The following is a 16,216-nucleotide window of genomic DNA, read 5'->3' as shown; positions in this document are numbered from 1 at the left end:
AGCAGGTGGAGTGGCACGGCTTCCATTTAGGGAGTTCTGAGTGTGGGCAGGCGGGGAGCTAAAGGCTCTGCGTGTCATCTCCTGTCCAGCAGGGAGGCTTCTGAGCTTGGCTCAGGGAGGCTGAGGAGCGGATAAGGGCCCACAGGGCTGGCTGGTGGCAGAACCAAGACACGGACCCAGGCCTGGCTCCAGAGCCACTATGACCCGAGATGTGGTTATGACCCACACAGAACCAGCATTCCCACTTCCCTCCTCTTCCCTGAACTTCCTACCTGGGGGAACAGAACCAAGTCACTCATGAAGCACCTACTACATGCCAGGCCCCTGCAGGGCCCGCCTCCTACTGTGCGGCTGTTCTACACTACAGAGGGGACCGCTGAGTTCAGACGGAGGGCGCATGCCCACAACCACCGGGCCAGCCAGGGGCAGAGGTGTCTGCCTCCTTCCACGGTGCTTTCAGGAAGCCTTCTCTGATCACCAAGACACATGTTAGCATCACCTCCCCGCCTGGAACTTTGCTGCCTAAGTGAAAGTGTTAATCACTCCGTCGTGTCTGATTCTTTGTAACCCCATGGAGTATAACCCACCAGACTCCTCTGTCCATGGGATTTCCCAGGCAAGAATATTGGAGTGCGCAGCCATTCCCTTCTCCAGGGGACCTTCCCGACCCAGGGATCTAACCAGGGTCTCCTGCTCTGCAGGTGGACTCTGTCTGCCTGACCCACCAGGGAAGCCCCAGTGCATCAGAACCAACTGCTTAATGTACACGTGTTACTGGACTGACACGGGGCATCATAAAGGAACGACATGTCACAATATCCTATGGAATTAATTTTACTCCTTTAAGCATCATAAACTTCTTCGTGTCTCCCTTTTTTAGAAAGCGGGCTTCAGTCGTATCACACTTCCTCCCCTCCTGTAACATAAAGCTGACTACACAGGGCAGGACTGTGGAGATGGCTCAGTGGTCCAGGGACCTGGAGAATAGGGAGGCCCTCAGCTCACCATCTTCTTCTTTGGGACCCATGAAGCCTTCCTCCAAAGGCCTGAGGTCCACCGCCCCAGCTCCTTTATCCCTTTATCCCAGAGCGGGGTGGCAGGGCCCTGTCTCCCACCCATGGCGCCCGTGGCACGGCCTTCCTACGCGGCCTTCCTGCGGCTCCCTCACGGCTCCCTCTGCCCTCTACCGCCTCCCAGCAAACCCCCTCTAGGACTCCCGCCCATTTTCCCTCTGCATGAAGCAAGCAGTGACGGGGAAACAGTGAAGGGTCAGAAGTGAAGGCCCAGCTTTGGCAGCACCCAAGGGCCTGCCCCACTTCTTTGGGCTTAGCGGCTGTTTTCCTAAAGTCTGGGTTAATGGCTGACTTTGGGCACGTGTCAGCCTTTAATTCCCTGGAGTGTCAGGCATTGTGCAAGACGTACAATAGATGTCATTGAGACAAACAAACAAAATGTAGGAAGCGCCCTATGGTGGGAGGGAGAAGAACCAAATATTTGAATATTCATGGTTCTGAACCTCTACAGTAGGCAGTCCCTAGGTATTTCACAACCTGGAAAGTCATGTGGTTTGGGTCCCATTTTACAGATGGAAAAGCCAAGGCTCAGAATGTAAGCAACCTGCCCGAGGTTGCAATAAGTAGCAAAAGCAGAAATGGAGCAGGGGTTTCAGAGTCCAAGCCTTTCTCTATCGCCAAGTGACACACAAGACTTGTTTCTATAAGAAGCCAAACTTCTGGAGAGTCATGTTGTGGAAGGGAACGTCACGGGCATAACAAAGATGGCAGCTGAGCACTGACTCCACTCTGCTCCACTTCATGGTCCCAAGAACAGGAGCCAGAGACCCTCTTTCTGGGGTGGAGGGGATAACAGGGTGTGGCCATCGGAGGTGTGAGATGCCTGTGAGTGCCTCGCAGAGCACCAAGAGGAGGCCTGGGCGCTGCTGGGGCTTCTCTGAAGGAGAGTTATCCCAATTTACACTCTTTCCTTGAAAACCCTCCGGGAGGCCTCAGACATGCTGCGAGCAAGAATGTGATGAGGGCACAGCTGTTCAGATGCTCACTGATTGGCCAGGGAGCCATGCAGCACATGCTGTCTTTATCTTGTTGACATTTTAAACACTTGGGTTTATGGTAAACGTCCCGAATCACTTCACTCTGGGGTGAGAAACGTCCATGAAAAGAGTCATTTAGCACTGAGTTACTGAGTCTTAACTGAGGGGCAGGTGTCAGGGACGCAGAGGCAGATGATCAGAACAGCGCAACCTTCAATCTTCTGCACCTGTCTTTTCTCATGATCGTGCCTGCTGGACGGAGACGGGGAGACCGTGGGCTGGCACGGCAGGTGCAAGAGAGCCACACTCAGGAGCACTCTGATGGCACGGTGAAGAGGGAGGTGGCATCGTACTGTGCAAGGCAAGGCAGGGCACTGGGAAGTGACGGCGGGCAATTGTGGGCACCTCCCCCAACCTCTCTGCCTCTCGTTTCCTTATTGGCAAAAGCAGGATAATAGCAGCAGTGATTCACATCAGGTTGACATGGGGATTAAGAGATTTCATACGTATGACTAAATCCTCAATCAAAAACTACGCATATCAGCTTATCTATAAATAGAAACAGACTCACAGACTTAGGAAACATGGCTGCCAGTGGGGAAGGCTTGGGGGAAGGGATAGTCAGGGAGCTTGGGATGGACATGTAAACACAGCTATAGTTGAAATGGATAACCAACACGGTCCTACTGTATAGCACAGGGAACTCTGCTCAACGTTATGTGCAGCCTGGATGGGAGGGGAGTTTGGAGGAGAGTGGATACATGTATATGTCTGGCTGAGTCCTTTTGTTGTCCACCTGAAACCATCATAGCATTTTTAACTGGATATAATCCAATATAAAATTAAAAGTTAAAAAAAAACTATTCATATCAAAGTGAATCTTTCTAACCCATCTTATGACTCAGCCCAACTTAGGGGGAGTGAATGTCATCTGTAATTTCACTGCTGAGGATTAAAAGGCACCGTTTTCAATGTCCTTCCCCACCCATCTCTGCCATTCGAACAGAAAGCCCCAAATTAGATGAGTTCTCTCTCAGTTTGGCAGGACAAGCTTGGCCACGAGTCCTTCTGGCCCCTCACTTACCGTCATGCTCCTGTACTCATCTTCAAACATGTCCAAAAAGATTTCTTCTCCCTAAAAAAGAAAGGAAGGAAAGAGAAGATTATGTATATTTTTTTCCATAAACAACAAAGGGTTATAAACTGCAGTTCGCGGCTTTTGGGTCATCTGTTTCTTATTAGTGAGTTCTCGTAAACCACCAGGAAGTAAAATACACACGTGAACATGCATGCACACACACACACACACACACACACACACACACACACACACACACACACTCGAATGAAAGCCCAAATATCAAATTGCACCTCAACGGTTTTCTCCTTTTCTCCAAGCATGTGTCATTATGGATTTCTAGTGTCGAGGCAGTTAATTAACCACAACAACAAAAATCACTTCATGTACAATTAAAATATACAAATGGTTAACATTTCAGGTATTTAAAATGATCTGTTTGCTGAGAATGGTTGGAGAAAATAAGAGTGTGGGCTAAGCTGTCATGTTAAAGCTGACAGAGGCTCCGCACGTCTGGAAGGAAGAGTATGACTAGAAACGCTTAAGGCTAACATTACGTGGCTTGTTTCATTTGTTTCTGAGGCGTGCCTTTGGGGGTTTTAGAGTGCCTGTGGCCCTGAGGATCCCCCCAGAACAGGGTGGTGGGGAGGAACGGCTCTGAGACTCACAGACCAGGGGCCAATCTCAGTTGTTCCTCTCAGAGCCTCTGTTTCACTGCAGGATGGGGTGACTGGCCCCGTCTGTGCAGGTCAGTGTGTCGTCATGACCACCCTGGACGGGCCTGCAGCCTGGGAGGACAGGGGCTGGGAGCACTGGTCTGGCCTGGGCCCTAAGTCTCCCTCTCTCCCCCAGTACTGTCTCTCTCTCTCTCTCTCACACATACACACACACAGTTGGGGTGGGAAAAGCAATAGGTCCTTTATGTTTTTCCAGTTATCAAAACTATCGGCAAACTTGAAAGGTCTTGTTTGGTGTGAAAGTGAAAATGTTAGTTAGCTCAGTCGTATCCAACTCTTTGTGACCCCATGGACTGTAGCCCGCTAGGTTCTTCTGTCCATGGAATTCTCCAGGCAACAATAAAAAGAGGGGGTAGCCATTCCCTTCTCCAGGGGATCTTCTCAACCCAGGGATCGAATTCGAGTCTCCTACATGGCAGGTGATCTGAGCCACCAGGGAAGCCCCTTTGGTGTGAGACCCACAAAATAACCACAGAAATAATCCCTGAAAATATTGATAAGCTCCTGATATATTAAGGGTACAAACCTTAGAGGATAAAAGAGAGAAAAACCTGGGTTGGGAGAAGGGAGGTGCGATTCAAATACAGATCTCCTTTTGTCACTGAAAAAGAAAAATCCTCTGGGAAGATGCCTACCTATATATCTTCCTGCTTTTTGCAATCCAGAAGCTTGTGGGGAGGGTGGGGAGGACAGACTAAGTGCAGTTACACTGGAAGGAGCATCAAAGATGACTGTGCTGAGGACTCATATCCTCACTTCAAGCCCAGGTGGGGTTGGGGCCAGTCTGGGGGGACTGGGATTCCGCCCCGGAACACGGGACCCACCGTGGTACCACCCTCTTCTGAGCACACCCAGAGTGCTGCAGCTTCGGGGGGTCATCTGAGCCCCACAAGGGGCATTTCCAGATTATGTGACCTGGTTTTATCTCAATGAACACTGACAGTAATGGACAGTGGCTGAAAAAGTTTCTTGCAAGGAACAAGATTCCTGGGTATCTATGTACATAGTTCACAGCCGTTTAAAGAGAGTGCAATGCTGTTTATAATAGCCAGGACATGGAAGCAACCTAGATGTCCATCAGCAGACGAATGGATAAGGAAGCTGTGGTACATATACACCATGGAATATTACTCAGCCATTAAAATGAATTCATTTGAATCAGTCCTAATGAGATGGATGAAACTGGAGCCCATTATACAGAGTGAAGTAAGCCAGAAAGATAAACACCAATACAGTATACTAACACATATATATGGAATTTAGAAAGATGGTAACGATAACCCTATATGCAAAACAGGAAAAGAGACACGGATGTACAGTTCAGACTTTTGGACTCTGTGGGAGAAGGTGAGGGTGGGATGTTTCGAAAAAACAGCATCGAAACATGTATATTATCAAGGGTGAAACAGATCACCAGCCCAGGTTGGATGCATGAGACAAGTGCTCGGGGCTGTTGCACTGGGAAGACCCGAGGGATCGGGTGGAGAGGGAGGTAGGAGGCGGGATCAGGATGGGGAAAACATGTAAATCCATGGCTGATGCATGTCAGTGTATGGCAAAAACCACTACAATATTGTAAAGTAATTAGCTTCCAACTAATAAAAATAAATGGAAAAAAAAAATAGAGTGCAATGAACGAAAGCGCAAGTGAATGAGAAAACAGCAGTGTTGACACCTTTCCTCCTCCTGGGAGGATCTCTTCATCAATCAGATTACGAGGGAAAACCACCACTCACTGGATCCAGAGAGAGCTGATGTGGAGGCCAAAATATCAGAAAACTACTAGGGCTGTCTGACATATGGATGAACCCACTGCTGACAAATGACGAGCCCTGCCTGAGTCTATCTTACCCTTAAAAAAAGAGGGAAACAAAGTCATCACAAGGCAGTATCTTAAAGTGAATCCCCTGGAAACTGAACCTACACATTTTCCAGATACTGAAGGTCATGGGGGCCCTTTATCAATTCTCACTAAATTCATGAGAAATGTTTAGAGCCTGTGTGAGGTTTCTCAGCACATAGGCACCCTTCATTTTATTGAGCTTTGCTTTACTGAAGCTGAAACTCCAATACTTTGGCCACCTGATGTGAAGAACTGACTCACTGGAAAAGACTCTGATGCTGGGAAAGTTTGAAGCCAGGAGGAGAAGGGGACAACAGAGAATGAGATGGTTGGATGACATCACCAACTCGATGGACATGAATTTGAGCAAGCTCCGGGAGTTGGTGATGGGCAGGGAAGCCTGGCGTGCTGCAGTCCATGGGGTCGCAAAGAGTCGGACATGACTGAGTGACTGAACTGAACTGAAGTTACTGTTTCAAAGATACTACACTTTTTATAAACAAATTGAAGGTCTGTGGCAAATGCTAGCTGTCAGATGATAATTAGCATGTTTTAGCAATAAAGTTTTCTTTTTTAAGGCAGCACTAGGTCTTTGCTGCAGCTTGAGCTTTCCTTAGTTGAGGCATGGAGGCTGAGTTGTCCCAAGGTACGTGGGATCTTAGTTCCCCAACCAGGAATCAAATACTCGTCCTCTGCATTGGAAAGTGGATTCTTAAACAATGGACCAAAAAAAACCAAAAAAACCCAAAAACAATGGACCACTGAGGAAATCCTAACAATAAAATATTTTTAATTAAGGTATGTACAATCCCAAAGGATATCAACCCTGAATATTCAGTGGAAGGACTGATGCTGAAGCTCCAATACTTCGGCCACCTGATGCGAAGAGCCGACTCATTAGAATCCATGGCTGATTCATGTCAATGTATGACAAAAACCACTACAATATTGTAAAGTAATTAGCCTCCAACTAATAAAAATAAATGAAAAAAAAAAAAAAAAGACCCTAATGCTGGGAAACAGTGAGAACAGGAGGAGAAAGGGACGACAGAGGATGAGATGGTTAGACAGCATTACCAACTCAATGGACGTGACTCTGAGCAAACTCCAGCAGACAGTGAAGGACAGGGAAGCCCAGTATGCTGCAGTTCATGGGATCACAGTCAGACACGACTTAGTGACTGAACAACAGAAATACATTTTTTTAGACACCATGCTATCGCTCACTCAGCAGATCACAGTACAGTATAAGCATAACTTTGATTAGCACTGGGAAACCAAAGCATTTGCTTGACTCTATTGTGGTATATGCTGTTTTGCGGTGGTTTGGAGTCAAATCCAAAGTATCTCTGAGGTCTGCCTGTACATATATATAAACAATACACATGCATACAGTTCATAGATTCATACGTAATTCAGTAATTTTATACCTATGCATGCGTGCACGCTAAGTCACTTCGGCTGTGTCCAGCTCTTTGTGACCCCATGGACTGTAGCCTGCCAGGCTCCTCTGTCCGTGGGATTCTCCAGGCAAGAATACTGGAGTGGGTTGCCATGGTAAGCACATATAATTCACGAACACAAAAGTTGCTATGTATAATTTAGTCGTATGAGCATCTGTATATAATTGATGGTTTACACGTAAATTCATCAATGAACAAACTCATATATAATTGATAAATAAACAATCCCACACTAGGGGTGAGTCCTCCAAAGTTGCGCTGATAAGACAGCATGAGCAGAACAGTGCAGAGACCACTGCTGCGGAGCGGACAGAATGGCACGTGTTCCCTGAGGACCCAGAGGGTGTAAGAGAGGACTGAAGCCACGACTGTCCTGCTTCCCGACACACACGCTGCTGCCCCCGAGCCCCGGCGGCTCACCTTATAGAAGTGCCGCGCCAGGTGGACGCTCTCTTCTCGGGCTCCCTGTTAAGAGAGAGGGAAGGCGTGAGCGGCAGGCCTCACGGAGGCGAGTGAGTTGGGGCAAGCCACGGATTCTAAAATCTGAGGCTACAGAAGACAGACGCTGGGCTGATAATCTTCATCCATAAAGTGGTTCTTCATGGGGGTGGTGGAGAAGGAGCGCAAAACAAAACTGGGTGAAGAAGGACCAATGATTCAACCTGATGACCTGGAGAGCTGTTGACACGCAGTTACGTGAGGGAAATGGGTTCTATTAATAAAATATGGCCATGATGACTCCACTCTTATAAACAGAAAAATTCACTTGTGAACGTGTGTGTCAGGGTATAAGTGTAGCTGGAAAGACACACACCAAGCGTCCACTATTGTTACTTTTTACCCCTCTGTACTTTTCTAAACTTTCTAAAACAAACATGAAAAATAAGAGGGAAAACAACAAATGCTATTTAAAACATGAGTGTACGCAGTAGCACGATAAACCATAAATGAATAAACATGTGTCTGTACATGAATACAACTTTCAAAATATAAAAAGAAAAAGAAAAAAATCCTGGAGACAAATACAGAGCCAAACACTTACAAGAGAAACTACTAAGATTTGCTAATTAGTGGGCTGCTCAGGGCTGTCTCGGTGGAAGGGCAGGTCCGTGGGGACAAGTGGGCAGCGGGTCGGCAGGGGGTCTGTGGCCTGTCTTCCTTCTGCTGGGACCAGCTACGACCTGGATGCAGGGGCTTCCCTGCGACCTTCCCCCCCGTGGGGCTGGCGCGGCAGGAACAGGCCTCACCTCCAAGCAGGCCAGGTGCACGTCCTTTATGATGCAGCCTGTGCTGGCCACGACTTGCTGCTTGAGGAGCAGACAGCTCAGCTCCAGCGTCGCCAAGCGGATCTTGCCGTCTGCAGGGCACACTTGGGTCAGCCATGCCCACACCCTCACGTGCAGTCTCCTGCCTTCCCGACTTGGAGATCAGCAAGTCAGCCGACAGGCCCCCCGACATCCCGTGGGGGCACAGAGGGAACCCCCACATGCTAATCCCCTGCCCAATCAACTACCACTGAAAGTTCCCATCAAAACTGCCTGCACCAAACGCTCCTCTAAGCCCTCTTATGGGCGACAGGGAGGCAGGAAAAGTGGGTAACTGATTACTGAAGATCTAGAAAGTGGCTGTCTGTGGTCGCTTTGCTTGTCCAGAGGTCCTTCCCCTCCTTCAGGGACCAGAACCCCTCTTTCCTTTGGAGGGTCACCAGCCCCACTCTTGGTCATGGGATGCTCCTGCCTCGGGGTGGGGGGCACAGCCCCCCAGGCTGGTTGGGGCCATCCAGGCCCCTGGTCACAGTGCCTGCACAGGGGACCAGCCAGGGAGCCAGTCACAGCCAGTGAGGCTCAATTCCACAACTCGCTGGAACCCCTGGGCTCCAGACCCTCTCCCCGTGCTGAGCTGCAGACTGGAACGTTTTCACACTCCTGTGTTCTACAACCTGAGCCCCAAGTCCTGCTTTCCACCACTCAGCGTCTCTCCTACAGCAAGTCTAGAGCCTGACAGAGAAAGGGGAGGCGGCAGGCAGTTAACTGGCCAACACAGAAGGCCGCAGAGGCCAAGATGAGCTTGCAAACACTGTGTGGGTCCCGGGTCCGCTGTGCCTCCAGCCAGAGCCCAGCAGACTGGAAGTCACACAGGCCAGCAGTCTTGTTTGTCTGTATTGTCTCAGCGAGTCTGAGCTGGGCTTCTGTCAACTGCAACCAAGTCCTGACTAACAGCCTGCTGTCCTGCTATGAGCCTGGAGCTGGGCTCCTCAAGGAGCCTCTCTAAAGCCCCACTGCAGTGGGTGCTCTGCAGGCTGAGGTTTGGAGACGGGAAGGGGCAGGTTCCCAGCCTCACTCACCTGGGCCATGGCAGACTCAGGTGTCCTGGATGCCAAAACCCACACCCGGCATTGTCCCTGGAAGCACCTGTGACCGCCTGACTGAAGGGCATCCCCGCTCTCGGCAAACTCCCCCCAGGTCTTTGATCTCATTTCTGGGGAGGGGCCTTCACATAGGAGGGGCCAGGAAAGGGGGACTCTCCGGGAACAATGGGGCCCAGGATGGGCCACTGGAGAAACACTCAAGGCAGACACATGGAGGTACACCTCCCTGCCTGGCTTTATGCCTCAATGGTCAGGGGTTGGGGGGGAGGGGGAAGATAGGTGAGAAGAGGGAATCCACTGGCCCAAAAGTGAGCAGGTAACATATAAGCAACACTAGGCCTTCCGAAGCCCAGTACAAACCCAGCCTAGGCAGAGGCTAATCAGTCTTGGCTGGGCCACTCTGCCCGCCCTGGCCCAGCAGCGCCTGCCAGCCTGGCCTCCACTGAGCGCAGGCATTCTCTGGACCACAGCCCGGCCCCCAGCCACCCTGTGGGCCAGGTCAGAAACACCCCTACTGCTACCTCTGGGGAAGCAGACCGTGATGCTCCACTAGGACCCTTCTTCCTTCCTGGTGAGTTGCTGGCTATTCCTCCCAAAGGTCTGTCTCTCCAGCGAAGCTTCCAGATTGTCCCTCTGAGCTGCCCCAGTGTCTTCTCTTCAGAAATCCAGGCAGCGCTACACACTGTCCTCAGGGGGTCTGCTGATCCTCCTGTCCCTGGAGGGTCCTCCCCAGCACCCAGGCCACACTCCGCCTTCCCCGTCACCAAGCCACATCTGGCTCCTGCCGCTCCTGCCAACAGGCCCTGGGCCACCATCCTCAGGACCATGCTCTGCCTCCCCGACTGGACCTTCAGCAGAAACTGACCCCACCGAGCACCCCGTGGTCCCAAGAAACCACATCTTTATTGTCCCCCAAAACACCCTCCTCTGGGCCCTTTTCTCCCCACATGGGGCCTGGGCCAGGCTCCAGAGCTGGCTCCCCTGTATGTCACCTCCAGAGATCAGTAGTGGCCCTGGGCTCAGTCCTAGACACGCCTCTCTCCTCTCCTGTGACTTTAAAAAGATCTATGAGCCCTGCAGAGTTAGTTCTGGCCTTGACCCTGCTCTGAGGCTTAGATCCCACCTCCACATGGAGCCCCAGACTGTCGGAACTTCACAGAGGATAGGGTCCATGTGTCCCCTACTTCCTGCACCCTCATCACTTGCACACAGAGGCTGGAATACAGGAGGCGCTCAATAAACAGCCGTTGAGTTTACTGATACCCTGAATCACCCTTTAGGCTGTGGACCTGGTTCTCCAGACCCTTGTGGTCATTTCCCGGCAGTCACGCTGTGCTCTGGCCATCACTCCCCTGACTTCTGAAGCCCTCACCTGCAACCATATCCCTGGCCCCCTGCCCTCCTGAGCCCACCGCCTGGACTGCTCCTGCTAGCTCAGCTCAGCGGTTCTCTCCCCACCAGGCAGCATCTCCGTCGGGCCCTTTCCTGGGCTCTCACTCACACCCTGATGATCTATTTTCCTGCCTTGCAGTCAGGGTTTCTTAACCTTGGCACCGTCGACATCTGGGGCCGGACAATCCTGTGTTCTGGGGGCTGTTCTGTGCACCGTAGGGTGTGGAGCAGCACCTGGTCTCTGACTACAGAATGTCAGTAGCTCCCGTCTCCAAGCTGTGACAACCAAGAACATCTCTGGATGCTGCCCCCTGGGGACAACGCTGCCCCCAGGTGAGGACTGCTCTGCTACTTCATTCCACCTGCTCTTCCCAGCCCGTGCTGTGGCTGCAGGTCGGCGCTGGCCAAGGCCTCAGAACTAGGGCCTGGTCCCTGCAACTCCCCCACCCCCGGCCACCGCCCGCAAGCCTGGGCACCTGGCTGGGCCGCGTTGTTCATGATTCTGATGAGCCTCTCGGCCAGGAGGTGGTTGTAGGTGGTCTTCTCAGCCGCAGTGGGCACTGGAAGCTGAATTCGCTCGAGTTTCTCAGGATCCATGCCTGGAACAGAGAGAAGGGGCCAGCTGTCAGCACAGCCACCTTACCTTGTCCCAAAAGGCCCCTTTGAGCTTAGCTTCCTCAACCTTGGCTGTCCACCGTCCACCTTCTGGATTGCTGCCGTGACCAGGTACTGCCCCTGGTATGACTCACCTCAGAGTTTTCTGTAACTGGAACTTAAGGAAATATATTATTAAAGCATACATTTTCTTTCTTTCTGTTTCAGCCCCAGCGTGCAGCTTGTGGGATCTTAGTTCTCCAACCAGGGATTGAACCCGGGCCCCTGGCAGTGAAAGTGCAGAGTCCTAAGGACTGGACCACCAGGGAAGCACCTAAAGCATACATTTTCCATCACTACTTGTAAATGGGAAACCAGGATGGCTGCAATACTGACAGCAACAAGGCTTTCACATTTCAGCCAAACAATGTGGACTGGCTGCTCACTGTAGACTAAGGCCCACTCTGTGTTATAAAGGGTGATGGGCAGGTAAGTAAAAGGTGTTGAGGTCACACTAGCCTGACTGGTGATGTGCTTCTGGGCACAATCGGGGGAGCGGGAAGTGGGGAGGAGAGGAGCAACTTGGGCTTCGCTGTCATTTCGGGGCTGGTCTGCGAACCCCCGAGGCCACCGCTGTATGAGACACGTCCCACAGTGCGGGTGGGGAGACAGACCAGACACAAAGGAACCTGGTTGCCCACCGATTGCACCTCCAGTTCTTAACACCAAACGGGTGAGCTGAGCCCCAGAGAGGCGAGCGCACAGGTGGCAGCCCCCGCCAGGCCCACACAAAGGTGCAAACAGGACAAAACGAACAGAGCGGATCTGTGTTTAAGGCACAGAGGGATCACTTTTCTTCCAGTGAAATCTATTAATAACTGCATTTCAAAGATGAAAGACAAGACAGGGGAGAGGAGGTGGGAAGCAGAGACGGCATGCTCAATCTAACTGAACTCAGCACCACTTTTCCTAAAGCAGGACCTGGGGGCCGGGGTGACAGGATGACCTGCTAGGGCCCCATTGGCAGGCTGAATGTGGGACAAGAGGTGATGCAAAGCCTCCTCTTGTCTAGCACGGCTCTGCAAGAAAACTACACCCGCAGAAAAGCTCCCAGAAACAAACATTTCACTTGCTCCATGTCCGGGGAGCTGGGAAGGATTGTTTGTGCCTGAAGCACGTCTTTTCCTGTTATTCTACAAAAGGGGGGAAGGTGGCACTTCTGGGAACTCTTGAAATACGGCCCCTTGAGTCCCAGATGACGCTTCATTTAGAACCTTGACAAAATAGTGGAGGATAGCAGTGAAGAGCTGATCGTCTGGATTCTAAGTGACTCCCACGCTCACACGTTGACGTAATAAACCATAACAATATATCTTGCTTTATTGAATTCCTTCCAGGTCGGAACTGGCGGCTAAGTCATGCCAAGGAGATAACACGAGTGGGGGAGGCCCGCGGGCTGGAGGTGGGCAGCGCCCTCTCTCACGACCGCACAGACATGGCTTCGTCAAAAAGATTTGATTGCGATGAAAATTGAATTTGTTGGTTCTGTATCCCATCTTAATGCTAAATGTCTTAACTCTGAAGCGTTCTGGTTTATTAAACGGCAGGAGGGACGTCGACTAAATCTTTCTGTCATTTGTTGCTTTTTTATTTTCCCCCAGAGATGTCAACACCATGTGAATCTCTCTCTACTCTTTCCTCCCTGGCCCTCTGGAAACTGTCAGTGGTTCTGGGGGAAAAAAATGGCTCCTTGGCCCGTCCAGGGCATCACCCAGCTCCGTGACCTTGCCATCCGCCATCCCACTTCAAAGAGGGCAGACAGAACCGGCTGCTGGTTCCCGGGAGAACATGGGGGCAGCCAGCAGGGCCAGAGACACCCAGACTTGGACCAGCTCTTGCATTTCCAGAATGCATTCCATTTTTGTCTTTCCCATTATTGTCCCAACTCCCTTACGATTTGTCAAAATTGAGGAAATCTGTGGCAAAATCTTCTCTCAACAGGAAGAGAAACCTGCCAAGGTTATCCTGAGCTTCCTCAGCCCCACTCTCTGGGAGGCGGGGAACCCCGGGGACTGACACACGCCTAGGCTTCAGAGGACCGGATGCCAACGCACCCTCTTCGTTTAGGGAGGAAATTAAGGCCCAGGGGTAAGTTGTGTCCCCAAGGTCACAGAGCACGTTAGAGGTACAGTCAGAACCAGGATAATTCCCCAGGTGGACAGGATCCAGATGGGGTCGGGGCAGCACCCCCTACCTGGCGAGCCCCCGCCGGCACCAGCGTGCGAGGGGCCTGCTCTGGGCTGACGACAGCCCCTGCCCAGGCAGCGCTCCTCCACGCCCCCCGCCTCCACGCTCCCCACCGCCCGGCTCCCTCTCCCCCTAGGTTCCCGCCACACCAGGGGGCCGGGATGGAAGGCTGCTGGAGGAACTTTCTTTTGATACTTAACTTCTTTGACCCTTAGTCTCCCTGTTCAACGGGAATGATCACAGAAACTGCCTGCCCCAGGCTTGCTGTCAGGACCCATGCTCAACAGTGACTTGGCATCACCACGTGCTTATGGGAATTTTTACTTTGAACATGGCTAAATGGAGTTCCATATCAGCTGTGTTGTAAGAGGAAAGAAAAGATTGGAAAACAACCTAACCAAGCTAACGTCGAGCTATTTCAGAAGGCCCAAAGAAGGCACGCTGGGCTGTCTGGGGGCAGCGCAGGGGATGAGCAGCTTGGACTGGATTCTGAAGGGTGAGCAGCCCAGGGACGACCAGGTCATGCCAGGCCCAGGGGCAGGGCAGGGAGTGCACAGAGCTCGGGCAGACCAGGGCCAGGGGCTGTGGGTGGAAGTGATGGGGCAGACCCTGGCAGGAGGGACTGGCGAGGCTCAGCTGCCAGGACCCCTGGGGAGGCAGCTAGCAGGTGACACGACGTGTTTGTGCTCCAGCCAACTCTGGAGTGGTCTCCATCCCCCTGGCCACTCAAGGTGATCTCCCCGCTTCTGGCCCTTTCCCCCAAACAGACTCCATGTGGTAAGTCATTCTCTGTGTGGTAGATTTTACCATCACGCGGGCAGAGAGCAGGCTTATGTCACACAACATGTGACAAAACTTTGTAAATAGCTCCTCTGGGCATCTCTGATCTTTCCCCAAAGTTCCTGCTGGGCCAGGTGCCTTATTCCCTCCCCATCTCTCTGTCTCCCACCTCAGTCTCTGAGACATTCTTCTGGGTCCTAACAAAACAGTGGCTGACAGCTGTGAATGCACAAGGTCAACTTGACAATATGACAAAGAAAGGGAACCAGCGTGTGTGCAGATGAACGGATAGACAGGCAGACACACATACACACGCGCACTCACAGGTTTCCAATCACTGAGAAGCAGGTTTTGTTGCAAACCGGCTCTAATGCCTTTGCTAGTCATTTTCCTCTGACTGAAATAAACACTGTAGATAATATGTTGTCCTATTTGCTTCAGGCCTTAAGTGCCGAGTGACAGACAAATTCCAGAGAAACCCAGACGCACTTCACGTGGCCCGGGGAGCTGCGCTCGCACGTCCAGATTCCAGCAGGCCATGCGCTTCCTCGCTCCCTCCCTGCCGGGTCAAAGCCTGCTCGCCAGTGAGTCAGAACAGTCTCCCCTGCCATCGCTCCCACCCAACAAGCACGGGGCTGGGAGCAGGCGGGGCCCAACTCCCAGCTAACTCACTTAAAGAATCCCAAAGAGAAGCAAAGGGCAAGGTTCAGGGATGTCACTGACCAGCTCCTAAGTTTTCCCTGAGTTCTGGCTTCTGGATTCTTTCTCCTCACTGGAAGCCCCCATTCAGGACGGGGGTGGAACAGACCCAGACCGAAGTAACATAAAAAGAAGTGGACAGACAAACCTGCACAACAATGCCAGGTAAAAATCATGGTCAAAAAGTTTTTTCTTTCTCTCCCTTTGGCTAGAGTCACGCAAGCATTGCCAGCTTTGGAAAACTATAGACCAACTATTTCGAAAGCTAACCAGATGTTGGGCTGATTTCCAATGTACTTCCAGTTCTGATTATGTGTCAGTCGAGATCCAGAATGATATTTTGCCAGTTTTCTGCAGGGCGAAAGCCTCCCTTTATCCTATTATCTTTCAACCTTTCTCATACTTCTCATCCTTGTTCCAAGCAACTTCTCAGCAAAACAAAAGCCCAAGCTCCTTCTGCTAAACAATGATAAATGGAGGGGGCAGGAGTCAAAGGGTGGTGGGCAGAGTTGGGGAACCTTTAAAAAGACAAAGCTGCAAAACTCCCCTTCCTGGACCCCCGACCCCCGGGGCCAGGGCCCTGCAGACTTGACAAAGGACAAAGGACTGAATCTGCTATTTTACAGACAGGAACCAGCGTTCATTACCGGCCCCAGTGACTCACAGCGAGCGCCTCCCTCTAACTGGTCAACCCTTTCCACCGCACGATATTCATTTTGGTGCAGCATCTAATCTATTATGATTTACTGGAAGGCCTGAGCTAACATTTGGCTTTTATTAACATTGCTTTTATGTTAAAATTGTCCTATGATGAAAAATCTATCAGAAAGAGGCCATTTCATTAGGGGCCCTGCTGAGAGGGCATGGATCTGCAAAAGAGAGGCTGAAGGTTAAGTGCAGCTAACCTGCTGCCTAACCAAAACATCAACCACCCACACACCCACCCCCTACCACCGCCACCAAAC

General features: G+C 51.4%; 1 protein-coding gene across 5 annotated transcripts in view; it reads right to left on the bottom strand.

The window, feature by feature from the left end:
• CLEC16A (C-type lectin domain containing 16A) overlaps nt 1–16,216 on the bottom strand; it is a 232,009-nt gene that overhangs the window by 126,455 nt on the left and 89,338 nt on the right. For all 5 annotated transcript variants that reach the window (XM_043914310.1, XM_043914312.1, XM_043914311.1 and 2 more), the window contains exons 13-16: nt 11,408–11,530; nt 8,419–8,528; nt 7,592–7,636; nt 3,135–3,185 (exon numbers count right to left, since the gene is read on the bottom strand). In XM_043914310.1, coding sequence (XP_043770245.1) covers nt 3,135–3,185; nt 7,592–7,636; nt 8,419–8,528; nt 11,408–11,530 — 329 coding nt within the window. The remainder of the gene's footprint in view (nt 1–3,134; nt 3,186–7,591; nt 7,637–8,418; nt 8,529–11,407; nt 11,531–16,216) is intronic.

This window comes from Cervus elaphus, chromosome 10 (genome assembly GCF_910594005.1).
Source record: "Cervus elaphus chromosome 10, mCerEla1.1, whole genome shotgun sequence".
NCBI classification, from domain to species: Eukaryota; Metazoa; Chordata; class Mammalia; order Artiodactyla; family Cervidae; genus Cervus; species Cervus elaphus.
Note: the sequence above shows the minus strand (reverse complement) of the source record. Positions and strands in the feature narration are given on the sequence as shown.